This window comes from Hibiscus syriacus, unplaced genomic scaffold, assembly GCF_006381635.1.
Source record: "Hibiscus syriacus cultivar Baekdansim isolate YM2019G1 unplaced genomic scaffold, ASM638163v2 tig00113722_pilon, whole genome shotgun sequence".
NCBI classification, from domain to species: domain Eukaryota; kingdom Viridiplantae; phylum Streptophyta; class Magnoliopsida; order Malvales; family Malvaceae; genus Hibiscus; species Hibiscus syriacus.
The window spans coordinates 1,393,045-1,420,998 of record NW_024063469.1 but is presented as its reverse complement, the minus strand read 5'-3'; the positions used below and the strand labels follow the sequence as shown (position 1 = coordinate 1,420,998).

Genomic DNA, 27,954 nt, shown 5'->3' with positions numbered 1-27,954 from the left:
TGTGGTCTATTGTTAGTGAGTTAACAAAACAAATTCCAATGCCGACACTACAAAATAACAGAAAATGGTTTACCATTTATGAATGTGTTATATAGCATAATAATAATGTTTAATTGACTTTACATGACCCATAATAATTAGTAATATTTTGTTCTTTTATGTTGGGCCGCATATGCAAAAGTTGATTAAATCCGGCTTAAAATTTGACCAATTAATTCAGATCGGGTACTGCAGAGACGAGGACGACCCTCCTAACCCAGTTTATTCATTCATAAACGTAAGAATTCGAACCCCTAACCTTACTTAAAGGATCTAGTGTCTCATCCCACTAGATTTATTGGTAAAAAATGAATTATTAAATCATAAATTATGTATGTTTTCCCAAAAAGAATATATTATAATATACAAAAGGAGAAGGTACACCAAATTTAAATCGTGTCTTGTTATATATGATTATATTTGTGTTTAAAATTGCCAATCTGCAAACGTCTATTTATTTATGGTAAACTTTCTGTTTGATCACCCACTTATTGTTTAGCTTTTGTTTTAATCACTCAACTATTCAATTTTCAAAATCACATTTAATGTTATGTTCTGATTCAATTTTGATTATCCGTCATTAAATAATTAACGGTAATGTTGATATGCTACTATAAGTTAATACCACGTCAATATTGAAATAATAATAATGAAAAGGAAATGTCAAATCTACTAGCAAGTTTTTAACGAAATATGACCAAAACAGAACTAAAATTTAATATTAGATATATTTTTAATAATCAAATGACAAAAATAGAAATTAGATATATTTTTAATAACCAAATGACAAAAATAGAAATTAGATAATAGGGGAGTGGCCAAATAGATAGTTTACCCATTTAGTTATTGACAACTTAAATGAATCAATCAATGAATGAAAGATGGATCAAGATTATCTGTTACCAAGTTATTTAAATATATATTACATTTAATAAATTTGTTTTGTAGCTAATTTTATGATATAATATAAATGAATAGTTCACCACGTGGTCAGGAATCCAATGCCTGCGTCGTTCTTGACACCATTTTCTTTCCTCCTCCGCGTTTACTTTAGCTTCATCCAATCCCTCTTTTCTTCTTGTTTTTAATATCTTTCAGTTTTCTTTTTTTTTTTTTGTTTAATGTGAACCCATAGTTTTTATTTTATTTTTTGTTTCTTTTAATCCTTTGTTATTCCTCGTTTTCTGTTGTCCTTTCGTGCTGCTGGTATGGCCGGTGTTGGTTTAGGTAGTGCTTCTCGCTATGTTCATCAGCTTCAAAGACCATGCCTTCACCTCCAATACCAACCCGATCCGGAAGAAAACGAGGATTCAAACAACCGTGCCGGTGGTGGTGGCGCGTACCAAGACGACGGCTCTTACCTGGGCCTGGACTTAGTCAACTCGAATGACCTTGTATCCCGTAGGTCACGAGGCCGTCCTCCTAGTTCCAAGAACAAACCAAAGCCTCCCGTCATCATTACACGGGAGAGTGCAAACACGCTCCGAGCACACATTCTTGAAGTCAGGAACGGCTGTGATGTGTTTGGCTGTATCGCCAACTATGCTCGGAGAAGGCAGAGGGGAATCTGTATATTGAGCGGGAATGGTACGGTGACCAACGTGAGCATTAGGCAACCAGCTGGAGCCGGAGCTGTGGTTAACCTTCAAGGCAGATTTGAAATATTATCACTTTCGGGTTCGTTTTTGCCACCACCGGCTCCTCCGGGTGCCACCAGTTTGACGATCTTTTTGGCAGGCGGACAAGGGCAGGTTGTGGGAGGAAACGTGGTCGGGGAACTGATGACGGCAGGGCCTGTTATTGTTATAGCTTCGTCGTTTTCGAATGTCGCCTATGAAAGGTTGCCCTTGGAAGAGGATGACCAGCTGCAGCTTCAAAGTAGCGGCGGAGGTGGGGATAATAATATGTTTTCTGACACGGAAGGTGGCGCTGGGGGTTTGCCCTTCTTCAATTTGCCTGTCAATATGCAACCTAGTCATGTCCAGTTTCCCTTTTGAGAAATTCGACGCAGTTTGCATTAGGAAAACATGGGATTCTTGGATCATAAAGGTCGGAAAAATTCATGGACTAGTTATCATCATCGTCCTCATCTTATGTTGATGTTAATCTTTGTTTTTAGCTCTTTTAGGATGAATCTTTGATTTCTGAAAACACTTCTTTGGCAGAAACTTTCTTTTCTCTGTAAGCAATTGGTTTGATGGTGTATCAACAGAGATCAACTAGGGTTTCCCCCCTGTCCTTATGTTCTTCATCTTCATATTCGTACAAGAATTTTTTGATCCAGTCTGCTGTGGCTAACTAGGATTTTGAACTGCTTTTGGTATCTCCAGCTTCTTATGAGGATTGATATTACATTTCATAAACAAATTATATCTCATAGATGTCGGTAAGAGAAATTAGTAAATAGCTAGGGTTTAATTAAAAACTTTTCAAACATCACATCGCCCTTCATCTTCATTACTCATTAGTTAGTTTATCAGTTGGGTGTTCTATTGATTGTGGAATTTAAACCATATTTTCTAATGACAATTTATTCTCTACGTTATTTCTTTTAATTAGTTTCTTCGACAGATAGGTTACATGTATGTTTACATGTTTTTAATTAATATATATGTTTAATTCATGTTATTAAAAAATAATTTAGATATTTTATATATATTATGAAATCTCACTACCAAAAAATTTATATGTCTACATGGACGTGATAAACTTGTTACCATCTACAACTGGTACGATGAGTGCGAATAAAATCTCACGACCAAAAAATCAGTCGAGATCTATCTCGAAAATTAAAACAATAACTTTTATTTATCTTGTGTTGGTAAAATATATATTGTAAAACGGAAATATTAGTACTCACTGTATAAAATAAAATTAAACAAGAAACTGAACAACTGTGTCGTGGTATAACCACTACCTTTGAAACGAATTCATCTCGATGTATGTAATTGTTACAATAAGTGTTTGTCACAACCCCAAATAAAAATAAAATAAATTTTAAATTTAATTTGGTTTAAAATTAGGGGTCAAATTGCAAGTTTTTAAAACTTGTAATCTGTTTTAAAAGTTGTAGGAAAAATTAGGGACCTAACTTGAATTATTCTATTTTTTGTCGGTGTTGAAAAAAAATAAAAAAAATGGGAGTTGGTGGTTCAATTCGAACCCCTATCACTAACATAGGTCACCCATACCCTAACCATTTAGGCTAAGGTATTATTGATATTTTTAGGTAAATAGATTATCTAAAGCCTAAATCCGGTCATACCCCAAATATCCTCAAATTCAAACTCCAAAATCCCTAACTTCCTCTAAATCGCACCCCTCGTCAGCCTCCCCAAACCGTCGCCGTCCGACCACCATTCATTGCTCCGGCACTATCAATAGACTTGTCGTCGATTGGCAACCAAAGTCAGAGCATCGTCACGCCTTGAAACGTCTCATTTCGTCACGAATCGACAATTTTTCGTGTGACAGAAAACCCCTAAAATTATGTCGTTGCTCTCGTCGATCTAGTCGTCGTCGCCTCTCACAGCCACATTCGTTGGCTTCCCTGGCATCGTGCAATCGAAACCCGGTCGATTTCACTCCTCGTCGATGTGCCGCGTGTTGTTGTGAAATTGGATTGATTTTTGGCAAAATTGGAGTGTGTAGTTATTTAGGGAAGAATCGGTAGGTCAAAATGACCCTCTTCACCGTCGCACGCGCCGCCACGCGCCGGCAGTACGCGTGGGGCTCTTCAGCCGGTCCAGGAGCATTCTGGAACATTTTTAATCAGAAAGAACTGGTCCAATCAAATCGGTCTGAACTGAGTCAACTCGTTAACTTTGACTTGTTGATTTTGACAAAAAAAAGTCAAATTTTTTGAAAAGTCGTATTTTATATGTTTTGACGTCTTGAGTCCGAATCTGAAGTATGTTTTTCCAAATTCAAACCCGAAAACCTCCGAATTGACCTTCAAACTTGAGCATGCATATGTACTTAAGTAATTTAGTTACGAATAATTAAATTAAGGTTAGATATTGATCAAATATTATTATTTGAAGGTACACAAGACTCTCCCGATCGCTCGACAGCTCGACCCAGCTCCTCTCGATCCGTTCGACCTCGTGCGCCAGTGGTTACTCATATGACCAGTGAACCTTATGAATACCTAGATTAAAATATTACTTCGATATTAACCCAGTTTTATTATGAATTAGGTTCGAGTATTGTTGTAGAGCGTGGTGAACCAGGTGCCTAATAGACACCCCGACCGACCCCATTTTGCGAGGTGTATTCCCTATGTGCTACATAGGAATTCATGGGACCCAAACTCGACGGGTTCCGACCCGGTCAGGTTGGGCTTCTTTTAAAAAAAAAATTGGGTTCGGATTGGGTCAGGTTGGTTTTTTTAAAGGTGATGTTCGGGTATGGTCGGGTCGGATTCAGGTTTAGGGTGAAAATACCCGACTTGACTCGACCTGAAAAAAATATAATTCTACCTTATATATTTAGGAATAATTACAATAATACCCCTCTATATATTATTTTTTTTCAATTAAATCACTGTTTTCATTGAATAAAAATAATATTTTTCTTATTTCGAGTCAATTCGGATCGAGTTCAGATTTTATCTCAAAAATTCGGGTCGGTCAAGTGAAGGATGTAAAATTTCCGGGTCGGATCGGGTCCCAAACCCGACCCATGCCCATCCCTAGTGCTACATGACTGTTTTATCTGGTTTGAAATGTGTTTCACCGAAATTTATGACTTACTGATTTACTAGTTGACGGCTTATGGACTATGGTTGAATGATATATGTTATTTGATTATTTGTTTTCACTAGAAATATGATTATGCCGATTATGGATCATAAAATTTACTACTTATTATGTGAATTGTTTTATTCATATACTGATTTGGGTAGGATACTGGAGTATGTCGGTTAGCTTTGATCAAGTTGGTAATACCTTACGGACCTAAAGCGACCCTTGGGTAGGCTCCGAGGCCCCCAGAACTTTCTTGGGTAGGCTCTTAGGCCCCAATGTACTCCCTTAGAATGACTCCTATACCCAATGGGTATGAGGTAGCGCTTATGGATGCTCCTTAGCTCCCATTTTGGTGTAGGGGAGGAGGGTAACTATGAGTTTTAAATTCAACTTATCGATGACCTTTACGAAACCTTACTGAAACACTTATTGATTATTTTATCTATTATGTTTTATTTGCACTACTGGGACACATTGAGCTCTCTTGCTCACCCTTTTCAAACTGTTTCCCCCCTTTCAGATACTTTTGGATAGTCGAACCAAGCACTTGTAGGATCGACACATTCTTACATAACTTTTTGTTGTAACGTTTCTATCTTCCGAATTGCTTTATTTACGGTGGCATGTGTCTTTATTTTGAAATACTTGTTTTTATGATTTTTACTGCGATGTGGAATTATGATGTATTTTATTTTATTCAGTTATTGACGGGTTGATATTTACTCGATGAAATTTTTATCGTGTTTAGCTATGTGTTTTTTTTTGTTAGATATTGTTTATAATACGGTTTTAAATTATCAAAAATTGAAAATTTTATTGTAATCCACTAGTTCTAGTCGTAACGTATAAGCTGGGTCTAGGGAGTTATAGTGTTCGTCTCCTAAGATTAACATAATATCTCTAGGACGCATGTACTCGAAAACCAAAGTGACAAACTCTGATATTCCTCTTCTCTTAATATCGGAAAAGGAATAAAAAAAGTTTCAAAGTTTCGTAGATAGAAAAGAGGTTTTTGAAAGCAAAGTAATATGGTTGGATGATATTGAAAAGTTGAAGCTATTTATAAGGTTTTATTTGAGGTTAAAAACGTTAACAAAAACGAGTCATAAAATTTAATTCAGTTTTCGTAAAAACATGTTAATCTGATAGCTATAATCACTTGGTTGTAACCAATTGAACCGATCCTTAAAGCTACATGGATTTATTCTAGTAGTAGCTGCTATAAAAAAAAGTACGAATTTTTTTAAAAAAGATAAAATGCACACGAACGTGTTGAATACACACATTATCATAACATTTAGTTAAACCTAAACAGTAACAGTACATGCATGTGACATCACCTAATAAATTAGGTCTTAAATTCGAATTTTTGTGTATGTAAAAAACTCTTGCCGGAAGACTCACCCGTTAAAACTAAATGTGCGTCACGAGTCAATTTAAATTAATCGAGAAAAAGCCACAAGATGAGGGAAAATTTCCCACCTCGCAACCGAATTAAAACAGTTGTAAACGACTTGATTCAAACAAACTAATTCAAAACATACAAGAACCACACAACATACAACAAGGGCATTTAATTAAAAGAAAAACTTGCTCGAACTGATACTTGAATTGACCTAATTAACTAGTTGCCAGAAACATTGAAATCTATATGAAATACAGTGACATCATTCTATAAAAAAATTGGTGAAGAAACTGATGGAATGAGGAAAGAAATATGAGTTTTAGTTTAATATAAGATGCAATACTTGACACCCCATCACAATCAAAAACTCATAAAATAAAAGCTATAAATGGCAAATATATTATTTTTTAATATTTTATTTAATATTAATTTTAGTTATTATTTTTTTATTAGTGTATTTTAATCTATAATATTTTATTTTTAAATAAAATATTTATATATGAATGTAAATTGTTAGCCAACTAATAATTAACACTTTAAAATAATATCTTTTTATTCTAAAATAAAATACTGAAATCGAAACACTTATAAAAAAGAATTAATATAATTATTTAGTTAAACATTAATAACTTTTCGATCTTAAAATAAGACATTATAGATTAAAATGTTATTAAAAATAAATAAAGATTATAATAGGGGGATTTTTTTATCATTAGGCGGAAGATAACTTAATTAGCCCATAAAATTGAGTAGCTGCAAGATGTTCGTCCGGCGAAACTTGAAGGTCTCTCCGTGTAAACATGGCTGAATTAAGAAGAATAAGAAGATGAAAGGGTAGGGGAGTTTATGAAGAGAGAAATTCCGCATTGCTTCTGTTTTTTCATTATATATAAGTTGAAATTAGTAAGAGTATAGAAAAACAAAGATTAGAGGTCTAATAATCTTGAGCATAGAAGTCGATAATCTCCTCGAGATTAAGCTGAAACAAAGAAGAACGATCGTTGTTCATCAACCAAAGCATGTGTTCAAACAATATATCATCCACGTCCACGAATATCACCTTCTCCTTCTCCCTTCTTCCATCCATTACTCCCTTCTTCATCGTCTCAATCAAAACCCTGAACGGACTTTTCTCCAGCACAAAAGAGTCCACCAAAAATTCCCGTTTCTGTTTCCCGACGACCACTGTCACCTGCGCCTCGCCACACCCATCCTCCTCGCTCTTTAGTGGCCTGTAACCTAGCCGCGATCTCATGCTGCTGCGCTTTCGCAATAAACAATCGGGCAATACCAAGCAATCCATGAACAAAAGCAAGTAATAACCCAAATCTGAAACTATGTTAATGGGGTTGATCTTGATATTGGGGATTATAGGTAGGGAAATGGAGTATTTATATGAATGTGAAAGTGAAATGTGATTGACAAGTTCTTGGGGTTGAATAAGTATATGAATGTGAAAGTGAAATGTGATTGACAAGTTCTTTGGGTTGAATAAGGCCAAGCAACGGCTAGAGAGAGAGAGAGAGACAGAGCCAGAATCAATGTGGAGTATTTTGCTGGCCAAAAGAGCCGTTGCCATGTCCAAGTACAAAGCTTATCTCTTTGGTATTAGGAGTTGGAATAAGACATGCCGGATTCAGCAAACTGTCACACTCAGTCACCGGCGCGTGTTTTTTCAACTATCGGTATTTAGGACAAGTTCTGCCGCTACGCTACGTTTAATTGCCTTCTTTTTCTGGTAATTGCATTGCTTAGAATTAAAGTTCCATTTTTTCCCTTTGGGTTCAAACCGGACGACATGATTAATGATGAAAAACGTTACTTTACTATCTTATTGTATTCATTAACAGCTGATAGAAAAGTTAATTCATTGGTTTTTGTTCAGTAATAGATTACTTGGCAGGTGGAACCGACTTTGGTGTAAAGCATTGCAACATGAAGGCGCGTGAAGGAAATACAATTTTCTAGTATCTTACGGTGAAAGGACTTATCAAGTCCCTTTGTTAAAGGGACTATACCAATTCAGTTCCTATACTATTAAATGGATCAATTTGATCTGTCTATTATAGAGTGGTTATTATAGGGATTGGTCCACGTTAGTCCTCTATGATTAAATGAATTAATTGAGTCAGTCCCTACAACAGGGGGACTTGATAGGAACTTTCACCAATACCTTACCGACATCAACATGTGTGATCTCCGAGTAGGGCGTTGCCATCGAAGTTATTGTAATAATAATAATACTAAAGGTTTCCTTCACGAAACATACAAAGTCAATAAGGTCAAGTAATAAAGTAAAAGCGAGTGCGGCATTTCATCGAACATCCTGCCTTCATGACAAAATGTAGGTGAAATTCTATTTCCCGTAAACTTTGCAAGGAGACTTCTTTGTTCTCTCTTCAATATGTGAACTTTCGTGTTAGGAACCCCCAATAACACCGGTTTGCATGAGACTCGGTCTCAGTTACTAATAAATCGGATATTGATAATTAGAAGAAAAAAACTAACGGTTTCAATAGCCTACATATGACATCAACAACTAATGCGAAAGCAATACATCATCTAATCATGGCTCCCAAAATGGCGGTGATGACATGTTTCCCATAAGCAAAATACATAAACTGAAGCAGGAGGTGGATGGTGACAACAATTTCCAGTATGGAGGACTACACAAAAACATAACTGATATGGCTTGATCTACGATGAAAATGATTTCTACCATTTCTAATCTTTAATGCATATGTTAGGATTTGGAACTGTTACGGTAAGAACAATCACCGAGTCAGCATCCCGATGTGCTCTACTTTTTTCAGTTCCGAAGCATCTTCATTGTTGACTCTGGTCAGTCCAAAGTTGGTACATTTGCACATTGTTGTTATGGATTGATGGAGCAGAATTGGCGTAGAAGTCAGACCCTCGATTAATAGGGCTACCACCATTCTCGTCAGACGACTCGCTTGTGCCACCTTGCGAAGGAGGGCTACATGTCATCCCTGGAGCTCCGAAATTGAGCATGTTCGATGCTAGTACGGAGGACGGTCCTGTTCTGAAAGCATCCGAGCTCTGTTTTTTTCCATCGGCAATAAAGCTGCCAACAATGACCTGGCAGTAGATAGAAAGAAGTCACAAAACCAGGAATGAAGTATATTGATATCTTTGTCTTAACCTGACAATATGCCCAGATGCTTATCCACCAACAATGGTTGTCTGAGATGCAAAAAATCTAAATTCAATCAAGCCTCGATCTAAAACCACTTAATGATTCTGAGATGTATATGTAGCAAAATTTTCAGCATATACAAATTAGTAAACAGAGAGATACCTGAACTGGTGATGCTGCCCGTAGCATCCCTGCAACTCCACCACCTAATACTCGACCATCGGATCCAGCCAAGGAGACACTTAAACCACCACTCCTGCTGCGACTACCGTTATTTTCAGAAAGCAAGAAGGAACCTGATAAAGAAATAATTTCAAAGCGGCCCTGCAAGTAAAAAAATGATTCCATATTTAAAATGTGTTGAAAATGATCAAGGAAAAACAAATCAAACTGCTAAAATTGTGTATAATTGCAAAGCAGCCAACATGCTAGCTCAACCATTCCCCCCCCCCTCTCGAAACCTTAGATAAGCTAGCTAGTAGGGGAAGGGTCCAGACTAATAATTGTATACAAGGAACAAGTCCTTCTAGCACAACCCCACACATACAAAATTTGGATCCTTCCAAAAGCAGACAAATCTGTTCTCTTTTTCCACTATCATTCTGTTGTTTCACTGATCAAATTTGAACTATGAGGGTTTACATCAAAACTTTCGTCTAATTCAGGTAACACAATCAATAATTGCCTTGTTTTTTGACACTGAACCTCACTAAGCTAAAATGATGCAAGAGACGGATAGCAGTATCCCCTCAGATCTATATTAACATAAAATTAATGCATTGATGGGTTTTATTTTTAGCTTGGAATGGGATACTAACATGCAACAAGAAACTTATAATTCATTAAAGAAAGTTGTTTTAAAAATCAAATACAAAACATATAGAAATTATTCTTTTTCCTGTATAAAGGAAAGTAAAAAAAGTTTATACTCCAGCAGCGCTGGAAACATGGATACGATCTTATTCCTATTTCCTATCTAAGCTAAGGTGCTGAGAAGATGCATCTCATTCAAGCTTAAGTTTAGTTTAACAGATGGATCCTATATATTGATATTTGATATTAGAAGTACCTCGTATGTCACTGTACCACCAGACATTTCAGGTTGGCGTAGAGTGACATTAGAGATGGCACCATTTGCAGAGAGAATACACACTGTGTGCGGTCCTTGCTGTGAAAAAGCCATAATCTTTGATGCTACATCCTGTAAATGAAAAGGACATGAATTAAGCACTCTAAAGACGAGATCTGATGGTCAAGAACATTTGCAAAAGGAAGTCTTGCAAGTTTGTCGCAATGATATACTTTTTAAGCAGATCAACCTTTCATGGAATAAGACTATAAGAGTATTCATTTTGCCTCATGTTATTGACTGGAAGAGACATTCCATTAAACAATCAATGAATATTTACCCTTTGACAATAACAGAAACGGGAGAAGGTTAACTTTCAGGACTCAAGCTACTCTCCACATGCTCGTGCTCAATTCACATCGAGCCAACTTGCATTTGGAGCGTGCAAAAATACAGTTTGAGCTAACCATAATCACCATAAAGCCCACTTAGCTAGAGGATGAGCTGTTTTCCATTCAATCATCTTCTACAAACCATAATTCTAGAGTTTGAAAATATTCTTTTTGATGCAACTAGCACAAAGTATGGATGATTCCACTAACACAAGAGGTTTAAACAATTGAATTACAATTTAAAAAAAGACTTTTATCATTCCCAAATATAAATCAGACAAGGCCAATAATAATATCTCTCATCTTCATCTGAGAAGATAACCATTACGATTTCATGTAAAGGGAACTCACCTCGCCGGCTTCCACGGTGATCACGTGAGGCGTAAATCCCACCCCTCCAACTCCTCCTGCTCACAAAATAACCAAAGTCACAAAACTTACAAAAAAGAACATGACATAATAAGCAAATTGCAACTATTAGTTACCTAATGCATCCATCTGCTTTTTGGTAGAACCCGGTGGCCTTCCACGGTTCTTTTTAGCCGGAGGTTCAGATGCAGCACCACCAGCACCAGCACCACTATTACTCCCCAAACCGACGGATTCGCCTTCGCCGTGATTCGCCGTGTTAGAAGCAATCGGAGGGGTTGGTGCCAGTTGTAAAAGTGCAATGTTACCGTCGGGAGCATACTTTCTAGGCCTACCTCGCTTCTTCTTCACGGCCGGCTCCGTATTGTACCTAAACTGCGGCGAATCATCAAAACCGGCGGAATTCATAGAATCGAACGGCTTAGGATGCTGTTGATGTTGGTTCTGGTTTTGCTGCTGATGACGCTGCAGCGGCACCGGCGAAGTTAGTGAGTTGAAAGGGAAAGGAGGAGGCACGTTGGCCGTTGGATTGGAGTTGATCAAGGCGGAATTTGAAGGGTAGGAGGAAGATGTTTGCCCCATTAACATCGATTGTTGTTGTTGTTGCACCTGTAATCCTCCTGCCGGGCTTTGTACTCCTCTGGGTTCCATTTTCCCCCCTAAAAGAAATCTGAGTGAAACTGTGAAAAATGTGGGAGAGAAGAGAACAGAGGTTCGAGTTAAAGAGTTCGTGAGTTAACTACTACTAAAAATTGGAACTCAAAAATAAAGGGATGAAATTACACAACTGGTAAATCAACAAAAAATGCCCCTTTCGATTTTGGTTGAAACAAATGTGTAATTATACCTCCCCACCCTCCAACTAGGGTTCTTCTTTTCTTCTATGTTCACTTTATTTTCGTGGGGGAGTTGGGACTTGTTTTCCATTTTTTTTACTGTGATTTTAAATTGGATTACGGCTTATGAGAGGTGGGTTTCTTTTTCAAAATAATAGTAATAAATTTTAGGATAAGTACATAACTGGTCTAAGTTATAAAATAATTATTTAACTATAAATTATTATTTTATTAAATTTTTAGACCATTAAAAATTATAAAATAGTCACATAATTATTTATATATTTAAAAATTAATTTTTTTTAAAGATGACGAGCGTCTGAGCTGAACGTTAGCATGGTCATAGAAATATGATATAATTTGATTTTAGCATCGTTTGAACTATATTTTATAAAGCAAGTCTCTTTTTACATTATGTTGTTGAGTTAGTGCTTGAAACATTATGTCGTTGAGCTACTACTTTAAAGAAACGACGGTACTCGTAGACATCATTAAAATACGATTTTATCATATCTTAATGAGTATATTAACGTTCAACTCAGACGATCATCGATTTTTAACAGAAAATGATGAGTTTGAAACATATAAATAGTCATGTGACTATTTATAACTTTTAATAATCGAGAGACTCAACAAAGCAATATCTTATAATTGTGGATTATTTTACAATTTTTAATAATCAGATTACTCAACAAAGTGACATAACAAAGTGACATCTTATAGTTGAGAGACCACTTTTATATTTTACCTTTAATTTTATAGTAAATGAATTAAAAAATTTCTTAAACTATTGAAGACGTATATTCATCATGCAGATGTAATTATTTAAACATGAGCCATTTAAATAAAATACTAGAAATATTAAAAGTGAATAATTTATATATGTTTGAATTCATCTTCAATCGAAAGAATATAAAAATTATAAGTAGTTTAAACATTGTATAAAAAGAACATTTTATTATATCTAAATATTTTTAGGTGGCGTTTGGTTTGCTGGAATGTTTATGAGGGAATTGGAATATGTGAAGAAATTGGAATCTGTCAGGAATTGAAATCTAATTTCATATTTTGTTTGGTTAACAGGAAATGGAAATAGAATATAGAATTGGAATCCAATTTCATATTCTGTTTGGTTCGTAGACATGTCAGATGAATTTGATTTCAATAATGTAAAATGATAGAATTGCCCTTCTTATTTTTTTGCTTTATTTTAGTTTATTTTACAACTTACATATAGTAATATATTATAAAAAATTAAAAAATATTAAAATTTTATTTTATTGATTGATTATTCATTTTAATAAATTATAAAAATCATGCTAATAAATATCATAAGTTAAAATCATTGAATTCAAAATATGTTAATAAGTTACCAAAAGATAGAGCAATATTTCAATACATTTCAATCGGAGTATGTTAATTAGTTACTAAAAATATACCAAAAACTATTTTTATTCAATATATGAATTAGAAATCCGACCCGACACGATACAAAATAATAAAAAAATTATTTTTTATTCAATAAAAATATTGACTTAATTGAAAAAAATTATATATAGAGGGGTATTATTGTAATTATTCCTAAATATATAAGGTAAAATTATATATTTTTTTCGAGTCGGTCCGGTTTTTTTCACCCTAAACCCGAACCCGATCTAACCTGAATATTACATTTAAAAAAAACCGACCCGACTCGAATATCACACTTAAAAAAACCCGACCAGACTCGACCCGAATATCACACTTAAAAAACCCGACCCGAACAAAATAAAGTTTCAACCGACCCGACCCGAATATATGAATTGGAAATCCGACCCGACCCGACCTGAAATAATAAAAAATATTTTTATTCAATAAAAACAGTGACTTAATTGAAAAAAAAAATATATTGAGTGATATTATTGTAATTATTCCTAAATATATAAGGTAAAATATATATATTTTTCGGGTCGGGTATTTTTCACCCTAAACCCGAACTCGACCCGACCCGAATATCACACCCTAAAAAACGACCCGACCTGACCAAAATAAAGTTTCACCTGACCCGACCCGAATATATGAATTAGAAACCCGACCCGAAATAATAAAAAAAATATTCAATATATGAATAAGTTACCAAAAGATTGATGAGGGTAGTATGGTCAAATTTCAATTCCCTCCAACAAGAGAATTGAATTCTATCCATTCTTGGATGAAATTCACTTTCCCTCATTTGATGGAAAGTTGAAGCCATGATAGATTCCAATTCCCTTAGAAAATTTGAACCAAGCATGAGAAAATGGTGGAATTGGATTCAAATTCTCCTAATTTCAAGGGATTCTATCCTACCAAACGTCACCTTAGGAGTTCATAAATTATTTTTAAATTTAAAATTTAGTTTTATGGTTTTATTTGAAATTTAAAATGGTAATTTAGCAGGGCGGAAGCAAGCACTTGATATAATGTATATATATATATATATATATATATATATATATATATATATATATATATATATATGTAATAGTGGGAAAAGAAGGAAAAACAATGACTGTAATAATTGCGAAAGGATACCAAAAACGGTGGCAAAATGTAAGCATGGGGTGGCCTCCGCATGTGGTAGATATAACCTTTCACAGACCACGCCAATCTCGTAGTAATTCACGGATGCTTGCCTGTCCTCGAATACGCATGTAATAATAGTAATTTACGGTGAATATAATTGAATTAAATTAAAATTTTAAATTAATTTAGATAATATAATATTATAAAATTATTTTTTAATTAAATTTAATTTTCTTTATTAATCTGAGATAAACATAAGACAGTTGCACAAATAATTCTTCATTATTTAACATTAAACGCTTATCCCGTGATATTTTTAATGTTTGAACTCGGGGTCTAAAGAATAACAACAATTTTTTTTTCACTGAACTCGCTTGGTTCGTACAATTAAATTTAATTTTACTCACCCTAATCATATCCATTTAATCATGATAAATATATCATATTCGATACATATTCAAATATAAATATATAAATATTCGAATTCGAATCTGAACCAACGGTTTAAGATTAACAACCAAAAACCGTGCCTGAAATTTCCCAGAACCGTGGGATAAGTGAGAGAGAGTGATGCTTTGAAATGGTATGTGATCATTGCAGTACAGCGCATTCGAAAGAGCTTTTGAGAACAAAGGAAAAAAGCAAAAGCAAAAGTCTAATGGAAAAGAAGATGTGTCGCCTTAGGTCAAACCAATATATGAACGCTTGAAATTTCACAACAATATTGGTGGGTTGAAAAAATAATTCAAAAGAATGTATTAAAGGCAAATGAAAAGTAGGAAAAGACCTGTTATCTGCCTTCTCATGCTTCTTGCGGGTAAAATTGTTCCAATAACGTGTATGGAGTCACTCGCTTATTCTCATAGTCCCGTTTTGGTCAACGTATTTAATATTTAAACTATCAGTTTTAATTATTTTAATATATAAATTTTTAATTTTTTTTAAAATCATATTTAACGTTTAATTTTTGTTTCATTTTAATAAACATCATTAAAAACTTAAAGAAACTATTACAACTTTTACACTTTTTTATGAGGAAATTACATCATTCATATCTTAACTATCTTCTCACTCATGCTTTGATTATTGAAGTTTAATTTTTTTAATTTAATTACTTAACTTTCAAATTACTCCTAATTTAGTCACTCTAACTTTTAATTTCAATTTTTTATTTTAATTATATACTAATAAAATAATAAAAAATATCATGTCACCAAATATTATTAATAAAATAAAATTAGAGTGATTAAAACATGAGTAATTTGAAAGTTGAGAATTTAAATTCAAAATTTTAAACTTCAATGGTCAAAATATGAGTGAAAATATAGTTAAATTATTAATGATGTAATTTACCTATGAAAAATATAGCGGACAAAAAGTTCCATTAAACTTGTAATGGTTTTGTACTAAAATGAAAAAAAATTAAACGTCAGGTATGATTTAAAAAAAAGTAAAAATTTAGATACTAAAACAGACCGAAACTGATAGTTTAAGTACTAAATACGTAGTTTAACCTTGATTTAATAACAAATTTGGTCTTTTAACTTTACATATTGTATCGTTTTAGTCTTGATTCTAAAAACAATTAACCCTCAGTCTCTACTCATCGTTGAAAATTGAAACCATTTGTTCAATTTTAAGTTGGAGAATATTCCTGCCTCGAATCAGACATGTTATTCATACTGAAAAATAAAAGTTTTAGATTTTTGTGATCAAAGTACAGACTATCTAAATATTTAGTGACCATTTCTGTAGTTTACACAAACAGTTAAAGTCCCCAGCAAAAGCTAGTTTCTGTAGTAAATCACGTTTCTCCGATCGTGTTTTCTAGTTTCCCCAAACATTTATCTCTCTTCCACTTTCGCCATCGCTCTCGACGAACTATAGATTTCTTTTCTTTGCTCTCCTGATTCCGATTTGCATAGCTTGGCCCTTCCGGTTCAGTTATCGATCGTAGTTGATCTTTCATTATGCGCTTCTTTAGAAGAATAGCGGGGTTTTTGGGGTTCGCCAGAGACGATGCTAACGAAGTAAAAGACCAAGAAAACGACCATAAAAGCGATAATGAAACACCCGGTAACCGTCCCGTTTTTCAAGAAACCGGCCTTCCTCGAAGGGGTTTTAGCTTCCCTGTTCAAGTCGCCGTCGATCGTTCCCAGCCCGGTCCCGTCCTTCTCCTCTCCGCTTCCGGTAAAGGCGGCGTCCAGGTCCATCCCAGTTTCGTTCGATTTATTTTCTAATGGTGTTTTTCCCTAGTTTCCAAATTTTAAGCTGTGGGTTCTTGATATAATGGTAAATGTAGTTAGTACTTTTTTTTGTTGTTATGAGTTGACTTCTGTGTAGTAGAGTTACGCAGCTTAAAGATGGTTTTCTGAATAAGAGATTCAGTGTTGCTAGTCATTTTTGGTTCAGTTAAGCTAGAAACCAATGTTTAAGCTTTAATAATTCGGAATTAAGTGAGGGAGAAGTGACGTTGAATCGTGTAGTTAGGTTGTTAAGAGCTTGAGGTTAGCTTGGTTGAAAGATTTTTTATACTAGAATCTTTGATGTCCTTGAAGACAGGACCTATCTGATAGAGGGTACTTTCAGGCCAGATCATATTCCTTATATAATTTTTAACTGGGTTTGGTGCTATCTGGCATCTTCTAACTTCAGCATTGGATTTCCATCCAAGATTGCTACTTGAATTTTTCTGGTACATCTACTGTTAATGAAATCAGTTGGCATGCTTGATTGCTGTTTTAAATCATGATGGAGTGGAGTTTCTAATGTTTATATCAAGTAGGCTGTTCGAAATTTAGTCATTTTGAGTCAATTCTCAGTTGTCCTCCACATTGTTGTCTCTGATGTTCATGGAAAATCTGCAACGATAGATCAGATCCTATTGTATTTGATGGCTTGAAGCTCAGGAAGATGCATTCTAATGCATATTAGACACAACCGATTACTTTTGTTTAGCTTATGTTTTTATTATCAATTCTTTATTTTGATCCCTTTTCTGTCTTTTGTTTCTCTTCATTTACTAAAAGATATAACTTCCCTTCTTTTTTTGCTTCCCTCAAATTCCTGTCTTGACTTATTGTTCAATAAATATGGGAGTCGTTCTAGAAAATCTCTCTGGTTGGGGATGAATCTTTGGTGGTCGGTTTCGGATTTCCATCCTCCCCCCCCCCCCTTATCAACTAGATATAATGTTATTCATGAGCAAATCTGTAGTCATCCAAGCACGTGCTAACTTATTTGTTTTCATTTGTCCATATCTGAATTCTGATCTAACAAGTATTATATTTATGGATAGAAGTGTTATATTGTTATTTTGTTCCATTTTAGAATTAGGAATGGACTTTCTTGCTTGTGAGTGTTTCTTCTAGCACAGTTGTTATTACCTTCTTTTGATGGTGGTTAGATTTAGTTTTAGAATTGGTAGAAAACTAACACTAAGACATAAGTGATTTGCAGGACATGACAATGCTACAGGAATTTGTGTTTAAAAAACATGTTGACATGTAAATGTGAAGATGTTATTTTTTTCCTTTGCAAGTTGATCTTGGGTTCACTTTACCTTTGGATCAAAATCTGTCACATTTTGGACGTTGGTTAAATTTCTTTTATGCCTAGTAGGTGAATTAAAGAAGTAGATGGAGAGGGTGGCTGAAATTCAACTTATTATTGGTGCTGTTTCTAGCAGTGAATAACATTATTTACCATTGATCACTTCATATAAGCTTGAGACAAATGAATGTCCATGTGGAAGTTGCAGTAGCTTTTATTGGTACGGTGTTCAGTTCTAAGAGATAGGTGTATACCAGGCTGTTGGTTTCATTCATTGGCCGCTTCTGAGCATTACTTTCACATATAATAAAATTTTCCCCACTTTCGGTTGTGTCAACCTGCCACAACTACTTATTTTATCGCGTGTCTTCATCAGGCATGCTTCAAGTGGCAAACATTTTTGTGTTGAATTTTCAATTCAGGGTTTGAAATGGTATGCAAAGCGTCTTAGGATCGATGAAGATGGAGACGTAGCAGATGAGTTACTTGATGAAGTCTTTCAGGAAACATCAGGTGCAGCTAGTGAAGAAAATGAGCAGAAGCCATACCCCAAGTTCGTAGTGAAGTACAGTACAAGACGAGCTAAGGTGACGACTCAGGTGATGTCCCATGATGGTAAAATCCAGCAGTGGGTGGAGTATCAGGGAAGACTGAAATGGGTATGATTCTTGGGTCTAGAAAAACCTGTCACCATTTTTTAAAATAGATTCTTCCTTTTCATTGTTCTAACTTCTGCATTTGACTGTATCAGTATCTCAGAGTATTTATTTGTTTAGGCTTTTAAAAATGCCGGCTCTTTCATCAAAGATCCAAGTCGTCCTGTATAGATTTTCTTTTTTCCCAACTTTGAGCTTTGCTAATCGGATGTGGGTAAAGAAATTAAAAATCTAATATATGAATTTATCGCCCTTTTAATATGTATTTTTTAAAAATATCTAATTTGACACCTAAATTTGTCATTTTTAATGTCAAACTTTTATATATATATATATATATATATATAGAAAATAACCTCAGTGACTGAAAATGTCTTATAATATACGATTTTAACTAATTTTTTTTGAATTTGCGAAAATGACAAATAAATTCGCAACGCATTCTCAAATTTGTAAAGCGAACTCTTATTTCCCAACCCAGTTTCCAAATTTGTAAGGCGAATTTGTAAATCGTAATACAGAAGGCAAATTAGCAACATTGAATTTCAAATCCGCAATTGAATTTCAAATTCGTAACTCGATTTTCGAATTCGCAACAGGTTTTAGTTTCGCAACACAAATGTTTTGGGTATATAACTATGCAGCAGCATCAACTCATAACCTAAATCCCTAAATCACAACTTATTTCATCTCCATCTATCACTCTCTCCGGCGACATCCGTTCCTATATCCAACGACATCATTTCTCATCTTTAATTTTTTTTTACATAATTTTATTTCTATAAAATTTTTCAATGATTTCTCTCTCAAATTATCAACTATCAACTTAATAAAAGTATGTTTTTTCTCTAAGTTAGTGTTGATATCTAGTTTATAGCTCGTTTGTTTAATAAATTAATTTACAATTTGTAGAATGAAATCATCTAATGTTGATCATGTTTGGATAGATTTGTGTTTTGGATGGTCATGAGAGAATGTTCATGGTGTTTTACAATATGTGCCTTTACTCATGAATCTTCAACTAAAACTGTCATTAAAAAAGTTAACTTATGAAACTCTAATGTTACGTATTGCAAAGAAATTGAATTTAGAGCATCTAAGTGGATTTAAGCTACTTATCAGAAAAAATGTAAAGTTTATTCGTTAACCAACAATGAAGATGTTGAACGGTTCATTGCTTACATTAGTGTTTCGCAAGATGATGTTACATTGTATGTTGTTGAACCTAGAAGTAGTGAAGTTGGGTTAGTAGCGGGTAGTAATCAACTCAGTTCTTCAACCCCAGTTTATAGTGCTCACAATGTACAACGTTATTATCAACCTCAAAATTTAATGGTTCCACCACAATTTCATCACCAAGAAAATTTTGTTTCACCACATTTCCAATACCAAACACAATCTCAAAACCCACAACCTTTTCCTAATCCAAATCTCAATCAACTTTCAGCACTAAATTCCGATTTTCGTATTGACCAGTTAGACGATTATGAGCCAACAAAAAAAATTGTGAGTACTAGTCAGTATTCGAAATTTGATCTTGGTCAATACCCGGACTTTGATCTTTATCAATACTCGGATTTTGATGATGTTTCAGAAGAAGAAATAGACCCTGCGTGTAATGATTTTGATATTGGTCAATACCCAAATTTTGATGATGAAACAGTCGCTGCTTAGGAAGATGTTGTTGATGATAATGAGGAGGAAGTTACGATTGTGAATGAACATGTTGAACATCCATTATGTAATTCATAAAACCCTGAAGAAGAAAAAGAAGAAGTCCCCGAAGAAAAGAAAAAGAAGAAAATGCCACGGGAGTATAACTGGAATATGCCAGAATTACTTCAGCTACCGGAAGAAGAGTTGGTAAAGATAGCAGTTGATTGTTATACACAAGTTATTCGTATCAAGAAAGATGATTGTTTTGATACAAAGGAAGACTTGAAGATAGCTTTGTATATGAAATGTCTGGAAGATGGCTATCAACTAAAAGTTAACAAATCAAGCAAAGATCGTTTCGAAACAAAGTGTATGACTGACAAAAACTGTATGTGGCGTATGATTGCAAGGAGGATAAAAGGTTGTGAAATGTTTCAAGTTAGGACTTTTATTGATAAATATACATGTTCAAGAACCCAAGTTTTTCCTCACCATAGACAGGCAAACAAAAAGGTGTTGGGTGGTTTTTTGGGTGAGTTAATGTTTTTGAATGAAAGGGTATATCGGGGACATGAAATTATGACTGACATGAATGCTCGGTTCAAGATTAGTATCTCATATTCTCAAGCTTGGAGAGCCAAATGTTATGCCTTGGAATTATTGAGGGGGTCTCCAGAAGCATCGTTTGCCCAACTGCCGGCTTATTGTCACAATTTAAAGCTGAAAAATCCTGGGTCGGTAACTCATATCAAAACAGATAGACATGAACGCTTTGAGATGTTGTTTATCGCAATTGGTGTTGCGGTCAGTAAATCAATATAATTTTGTTGACTCATTTTTGTTAGTTACATGCATTTCATATTTAAATGATTATATTTCTTGTGTATATTATTTTGTAGATTCGTTCGTTTATTACTTGCATGCGCCCAGTTATTATAGTTGACGAAGCACATTTGAAAGGTCGATACCTTGGAGTAAACTTATTAGCATTAGCCATGGATGCTAACAATGGGACACTGTCAATAGCTTACGGGGTTGCCAAATCTGAAACCTCTGATTCATGTACATGGTTTATGAGGTATCTCAGGGATTGTATAGGCCTTATTAGCAATCTGACAATCATATCTGATAAGGCAAACTCAATTGACAACGCTGTTAGAAGGTGTTTCCCAGATGCTTTTCATGGACTTTGTGGTGTTCATTTGTACAGAAATCTAAAATCAAGGTCTGATGGTATAAAAAATCACAAATGGACATACTGGAAGGCAGTAAAAGCTTATCGGGAAGTGGATTTTAATAAGCATATAAATTGTTTAAGACGTGTTTTGCCTCAATGTGTTTAAACACTAGAAGATGTCGGGTTTGAAAGATGGTCAAGAGTACATCAACTTGGAGCAAGATATGGTTTCATGACGTCTAATAGTGCAGAATCAATCAACGCTCTAAGTCGTCATTCCCGGAAATTACCCATTACTATGTTAATGAAGTTTTTTCGAGCCTCTATTCAACAGTGGTACTACAAGAAAAGAAACCATGCAAGTATTATTTCTTTAAATTCGTAACTTATCATATATTTTACTAAGTATTATTTATTTAAACTTACAGGAACATTGGAACGTCGTGTTACACCATGGACTGAAAAAAGATCACTAAACGTGTTGTGAAGTCAACGTCATGGAGAGTTGAACCATGTTCAAACACTTTGTTTGAAGTATTGTATAATAACTTAAATGTGCTTGCCGATCTAAATGCAAAAACGTGTAGTTGTATGAAATGGCAAACATATGGTTATCTGTGTGGCCATATTATAAAAGTTGCTCTTCATCTAAACCAAGATGATTCAAGCGCATACGCTATGGATTGCTACAGTATAGAAGTATATCAACAGACTTATGCCGAGATTGTCTACCCTATTCCACATCCTTCTGAGTAGGACATACCGAATGACTTACAAACAGTTTTGCCGCCAGTCATAGACAGCAGGCTACCTAGCCGACCAAAAAATCACGATCGTATACCGTCTAAAGGTGAAGAGAAGAGGATATCGACATGAAATCGGTGCAAGGAAAGTGGTCATATAAGGTTGATTTGTGGATCACCAGTGCCATCACAATCATCTTTTCTTCTACCAAAATATGGATCCTCATCAAAATCCAAAGCTCATATGGTGCCAAGCAAAAGGAAATCAAAATCATAATCAAAATCAAAATCCCAATCACAACCGGCTTCACCTTTTGGGACTTATTAACTTAGGTGATTTTTAAATGCAAAATTTGTATTATGTGTATTTTATGTGTGAATGCATACATTTTCAGTTAGACATTTATTAGTAACTTGAGTTTGAACATTGTTATGATCTGTTCAGTTGTTATCACTTATCAGATTGTTATCTTTTATCTTTTTGAATGTGTTTTCCTTGAATTCGCAACGCGAAAGTCAAATTCACGTTACGATTGTTGCGAAAGTTAAATTCGCAACGCGAAAATCAAAATCGCAAACCGAAAATTACAACGCGAATTTGACTTTCGCGTTGCGAATTTAACTTTAACGTTGCAAATTTGACTATTGCAATACGAATTTGACTTTCGCGTTGCGAATTTGACTATCGCGACGAGAAAATCGCAACGCGAATTTGACTATCGCAGCGAGAAAATCGTAACGCGAATTTGACTTTCGCGTTGCGAAAGTGTACCTTCAACAGTCTTTTTTGCCTTCAACATAATGCAGATTGAATTTAAACAAATCAACTTTTACAAATCAATGAAACAAGTAAAAAAGAATTCTTATTTACACATCAATTAAACAAATCAACTTTTACAAATCAACAAGCAAAAAATAATTCTTATTTCCTCAACAAATCAACTTTTATAAAGAGAACAAATCAATGTAAAATTCAATTAAACAAGGAAAAAAAAGTGTACCCCAGACAGTTGTTTATGCACAAATACATTAATTTCACGCAGCTCACGTCAGTAATAACCTACAGAAACCAAACATTTGCTCAAACAACACTTTCTACACATCTAAAACCAACAAACAACAAATTATTGAATTCTAGGTACTTAACCAAACATTTTCAAACCAACAAAGAGTATATATGTTAACAACACTTGCTCAAACTTACCAATTATTTATGCAAACTTTTAGCACGCGGATGCAGGTAGGCAACGTCTTGCATATATCGCTCGAGCCATAAAATACCGAAACCATAAGCCTACTGCAGCTCTATCTCTATCTGTGGGAGGTAGAAGGTGTTTACTTCCTGTCGTCAAACGCTCCAAGCACATGCATACAAGAGGACGACAATCCCCTCTGGCTCCCTCCGTTTGTTGTGGCGCGGTATCGTCTCTGATCATTGTAACTTTGAACTTTTTTGGCTTCTTATTTCCAGAATTAGTCCAATAATCAATCGCGTCCAAGTATTTAGCCAAATGAGAGCTCCATCCCTTACAAATAATATCTCTCAAATCAAACAATGGTATGTAATTCAACATGTTGTCATATACCATTGTCTTCAGGGATTGGAGCTGAAGCTCGACGATAAGCCAATGGCGACGTTTCAAAATAGGGATAAACACAAGCAATCATAAATAATTGCGCACATCAAATAAAATTTATGAAACCTTTAAAATATTCAAAAAATAAATACTAACGACCTCCCACCACGCAGGATAAAGTTTAGTTTTTCCATTACCCAACGTATATGAAGCATATCTCGGATCCTTCAAGTGAGCTACGTGAAAAGACGTCGGCATAATAATCCATCGAGTATTTCTTATTTTCCTCAATTTCCTTATTATTAGAAGACGTGACACCCATGCATCAATATGCAGATTTATAAAAAAATACATATATTAGTGAATTTATTAATAATTTAAAAAAAATTAATCAAAATGCAATATAAGAAGAATATAAGACTTACCACCCCTTCGAGGTAGCCATTATCTTCAACCCCTAATAAAATACCCCACCAATTGCGCACATCAAATAAAATTTATGAAAACCTTTAAAATATTCAAAAAATAAATACTAACATTATCGACCTCCCACCACGCAGGATAAAGTTTAGCTTTTCCATTACCCAACGTATATGAAGCATCTCTCAGATCCTTCAAGTGAGCTACATGAAAAGACGTCGGCATAATAGTCCATCGAGTATTTCTTATTTTCCTCAATTTCCTTATTATTAGAAGACGTGACACCCATGCATTAATATGTTGTTTTATAAAAAAAATACATATATTAGTGAATTTATTAATAATTTTTAAAAAAATTAATAAAAATGCAATATAAGAAGAATATAAGACTTACCACCCCTTCGAGATAGCCATTATCTTCAACCCCTAATAAAATACCCCACCAAGACCGATCAAGAAACAAATGCATAACATCGTCGAGTTTGCATAGGTCAGAATAACACCCCTTGCTCCACTCATGTAGATAAAAATCAACTCCGGTCTTAGCCCAAAGGGTATTATCCGTAATTGTGTTCGGTAGTGTTTCCCTCTCCTGCTGAGGAATGGTACTGACCGGTAACACATACGAAAGCCAACTCACATCCATCATATCGGGCACGGGAGGGGTTTTATCAATATGTCGACATATGACGCCATGTGAATCGAGTTCTTGAACGGCGGGCTTGACCTCTTAAACGATGACATGGGCCTCTTGAACGGTGAGAGGGGCCTCGTGAACGATAGGAGACACCTTTTGAACGATGATAAGTACATCAGGCTTCTTCTTACTGAGTCTTGGCACTAGTGGGGTGAACGAAGACGTAATGACACGTGCACGACGTCTGATGCGTGAACCTCGTCGTGCAAGAAAAACCCGACGTAAAGCATCTACCTTATCGGGCCGCTGAAAATAAATTAATACATAAATCAGTAAATAAATAAATAAATAATGCCGAAAAAAGGTTATTTACATTTTTAGTATAGTATTAAACAAATTTACCTCATTGTGTAAAGTATGAACCTCATTCTGCAACGATGAAATAATCTCGCGTAGAGCGGCAACCTCATCATGTAAAGTAGATACCTCACCACGTAGCTCACCATTGTCATCGCGTAAAAAATCTACCTCCCCACGTAAAGATCGAACCTCATCACGCCATGCACCATTGTCTTCACGTAAAGTATCGACCTCATGACGCAAAGCACCGACCTCATCACGTAACACCCCTAACTCATCCCGTGGAGGTGGAGAACAGGGAGATAAATGTCGTGACCTCTTTGTCCGTCGCCTATCATGAGGTGATGGTGGAGAAGAGACTCGATGATGTGATGGAATAGGTGATGGTGGAGGTGGAGAAGAGGCTCGATCAGATGATGGCTCCGGGTGTCGAGCTGTAGAATCGGCCAGATCAGATGATGGCTCTCGAAGTGGGGGGTGCTCATCATCCGTCTTATCAAAAAACAACTTACTAGCTTGCCACCAATCAGTGGCAAGCTCAGCCTCTGTGGGTGTCAGTCACTGTAATGGATAGTTAGCCTCCTAACAATATAAAAGTTCAAACAAAGTTAAACGTGTACTAGTAATAACTTGTTTGTGTCACGTAACACCCCTAACTCATCCCGTGGAGGTGGAGAACAGGGAGATAAATGTCGTGACCTCTTTGTCCGTCGCCTATCATGAGGTGATAGTGGAGAAGAGACTCGATGATGTGATGGAATAGGTGATGGTGGAGGTGGAGAAGAGGCTCGATCAGATGATGGCTCCGGGTGTCGAGCTGTAGAATCGGCCAGATCAGGTGATGGCTCTCGAAGTGGGGGGTGCTCATCATCCGTCTTATCAAAAAACAACTTACTAGCTTGCCACCAATCAGTGGCAAGCTCAGTCTCTGTGGGTGTCAGTCACTGTAATGGATAGTTAGCCTCCTAACAATATAAAAGTTCAAACAAAGTTAAACGTGTACTAGTAATAACTTGTTTGTGTACTAGTAATAACTTGTTTATATATGGTATTATTTGTGTGTTAACTTACATCATTCATCGTCGTATATAGGAGTAACTCTTCCCAATCCAACATGCGGATCCTCTTCCAGGTAATAGCCCTAGGAATATCATTTAATTTTTTATCGCATATGTCTGCATGCTGGGGAAAGCCTCAAATATCCAAATCTACAAATAATAATATAATACACAAACATTAGTAATTGTTAAATAATTAATTATAATTTTGGAAACATTATATAGAAATTCTTACCTTAAAGGCCCAAGTAAAGCCTGTCAAAGTGTATTTAGAACCATCGTCCCGCAAACTTTTTCGGTCCTCAAAGGCAGACGACAACTTTTTCCAGGTAGCTTTCCATAGATATGAACCCCACGGAAACAAGTTCCATGCATTTAGGTCATCTACCAATAATATTAGGTCCTCAGAGATAGATTGTATGCCATCTTTGCCTAAAAATCCGGTATGCAAAAGTAATAAATGGCATACTCGGACAACATCAAGGCCATCCATCCGAGTAAAACCATCTTTAACAAATAATCTCTTCAAGTCATCGACGTGTAAACTCGGCTCGACTTTTCCAGCTTAGGAAAAACTCGAGATAACCATGATGGGTGGGAGATATGACTAGTGTACTGGGTTACATCATCGTGTCCGAAGCGTAGACCAGTGATTAAGCAAAACTCCTCCCACCCAAAACAAGTATATGCCGGAGGAAAATGAAACCATATCTCTTCATCACCACGTTGTATCCTCTTGAGTAGATCGTTAGTCATGGTCTGAAGAAACAAATGTGTCAACATAGCATCTCCACCCGGATGTTGTACTTTCAGCCATGACCCGAAGCAAGTATCTTTAAACAATTTTCTTTGTAGAGGTGTAAGCGTCGAAGCAATTTTAGTGGCTATGCTTAATTTATTCCTTAAGGTCAATGCAGCCGAAAAAAAATTCTACAAAAATAATAAACATACAAAGTTAGATATACCAAAAACTAAAAATTATACACTATAAACAGACATGATATTAAAAAGTGAAAACAAAGCCAAATATGTTTCAAACTAGCACGATATTTACCCAAGTCATTATTTCATCATAGTTCACAAAACATCATATAACATTCCAGAAGTAAGCACTTATATAAACATTTAAAAGGACAACATATATGTTTAGTGCAGGTTCAAGGACAACATAAAGAGTAGTAGTTTATTCTTGAAACTTAAATTCACAACACTGTGAAGTTAGTATTTGTCTTTGTTTTTCGGTTGAAGTAATGCAATTCATTCAAGTTTCAATTTACATAATAAGAGTAGTTTCTGAAACTTAAATTCGCAACGCGAAAATTAAAATCGAAACGCGAAACTAGAAAATCGCAACGCGAACATGAAAATCGCAACACGAAAATAAAAATCGCAACGCGAAACTAAAATCGCGTTGCGATTTTCATGTTCGCGTTGCGATTTTCATTTTCGTGTTGTGAATTTAAGTTTCAAAAACTATTCTTCTGCAAATTGAATCTTGAATGAATTGCATTTCTTCAACAAAAAGACAAAACAAAGACAAATACTAATTTCACAGG

General features: G+C 35.1%; 3 protein-coding genes across 3 annotated transcripts; 2 read left to right on the top strand and 1 right to left on the bottom strand.

Moving 5' to 3' along the window:
• Window positions 1-1,157: 1,157 nt before the first annotated feature.
• Window positions 1,158-2,188, top strand: LOC120187036 (AT-hook motif nuclear-localized protein 23-like). Its single transcript, XM_039190830.1, has one exon. It carries the CDS (start codon window positions 1,248-1,250, stop codon window positions 2,034-2,036), a length of 789 nt encoding a protein of 262 aa, XP_039046761.1. The 5' UTR covers window positions 1,158-1,247; the 3' UTR covers window positions 2,037-2,188.
• Window positions 2,189-8,707: 6,519 nt separating this feature from the next.
• LOC120187015 (AT-hook motif nuclear-localized protein 13-like) lies at window positions 8,708-12,051 on the bottom strand. The gene is made up of 5 exons (XM_039190812.1): window positions 11,299-12,051; window positions 11,165-11,220; window positions 10,422-10,553; window positions 9,515-9,676; window positions 8,708-9,294 (listed from the first exon to the last, which is right to left on the bottom strand). Exons 1-5 carry the CDS (start codon window positions 11,831-11,833, stop codon window positions 9,019-9,021), a joined length of 1,161 nt encoding a protein of 386 aa, XP_039046743.1. The 5' UTR covers window positions 11,834-12,051; the 3' UTR covers window positions 8,708-9,018.
• A 4,332-nt stretch (window positions 12,052-16,383) lies between these two features.
• LOC120187068 lies at window positions 16,384-18,883 on the top strand. The gene is made up of 2 exons (XM_039190863.1): window positions 16,384-16,769; window positions 18,537-18,883. Exons 1-2 carry the CDS (start codon window positions 16,533-16,535, stop codon window positions 18,777-18,779), a joined length of 480 nt encoding a protein of 159 aa, XP_039046794.1. The 5' UTR covers window positions 16,384-16,532; the 3' UTR covers window positions 18,780-18,883.
• Window positions 18,884-27,954: the final 9,071 nt, after the last annotated feature.

Bases quoted from the DNA above. Each gene is read 5' to 3' on its own strand.
- LOC120187068 (XM_039190863.1), top strand. From the start codon at position 16,533: ATGCGCTTCTTTAGAAGAATAGCGGGGTTTTTGGGGTTCGCCAGAGAC. The intron at 16,770-18,536 runs GTCCATCCCAGT...TTTTCAATTCAG, and splicing joins CCGGTAAAGGCGGCGTCCAG to GGTTTGAAATGGTATGCAAA.
- LOC120187036 (XM_039190830.1), top strand. From the start codon at position 1,248: ATGGCCGGTGTTGGTTTAGGTAGTGCTTCTCGCTATGTTCATCAGCTT.
- LOC120187015 (XM_039190812.1), bottom strand. From the start codon at position 11,833: ATGGAACCCAGAGGAGTACAAAGCCCGGCAGGAGGATTACAGGTGCAA. The intron at 10,554-11,164 runs GTGAGTTCCCTT...TTTCATTTACAG, and splicing joins TCACCGTGGAAGCCGGCGAG to GATGTAGCATCAAAGATTAT. The intron at 9,295-9,514 runs GTATCTCTCTGT...ATCTACTGCCAG, and splicing joins GGGCAGCATCACCAGTTCAG to GTCATTGTTGGCAGCTTTAT.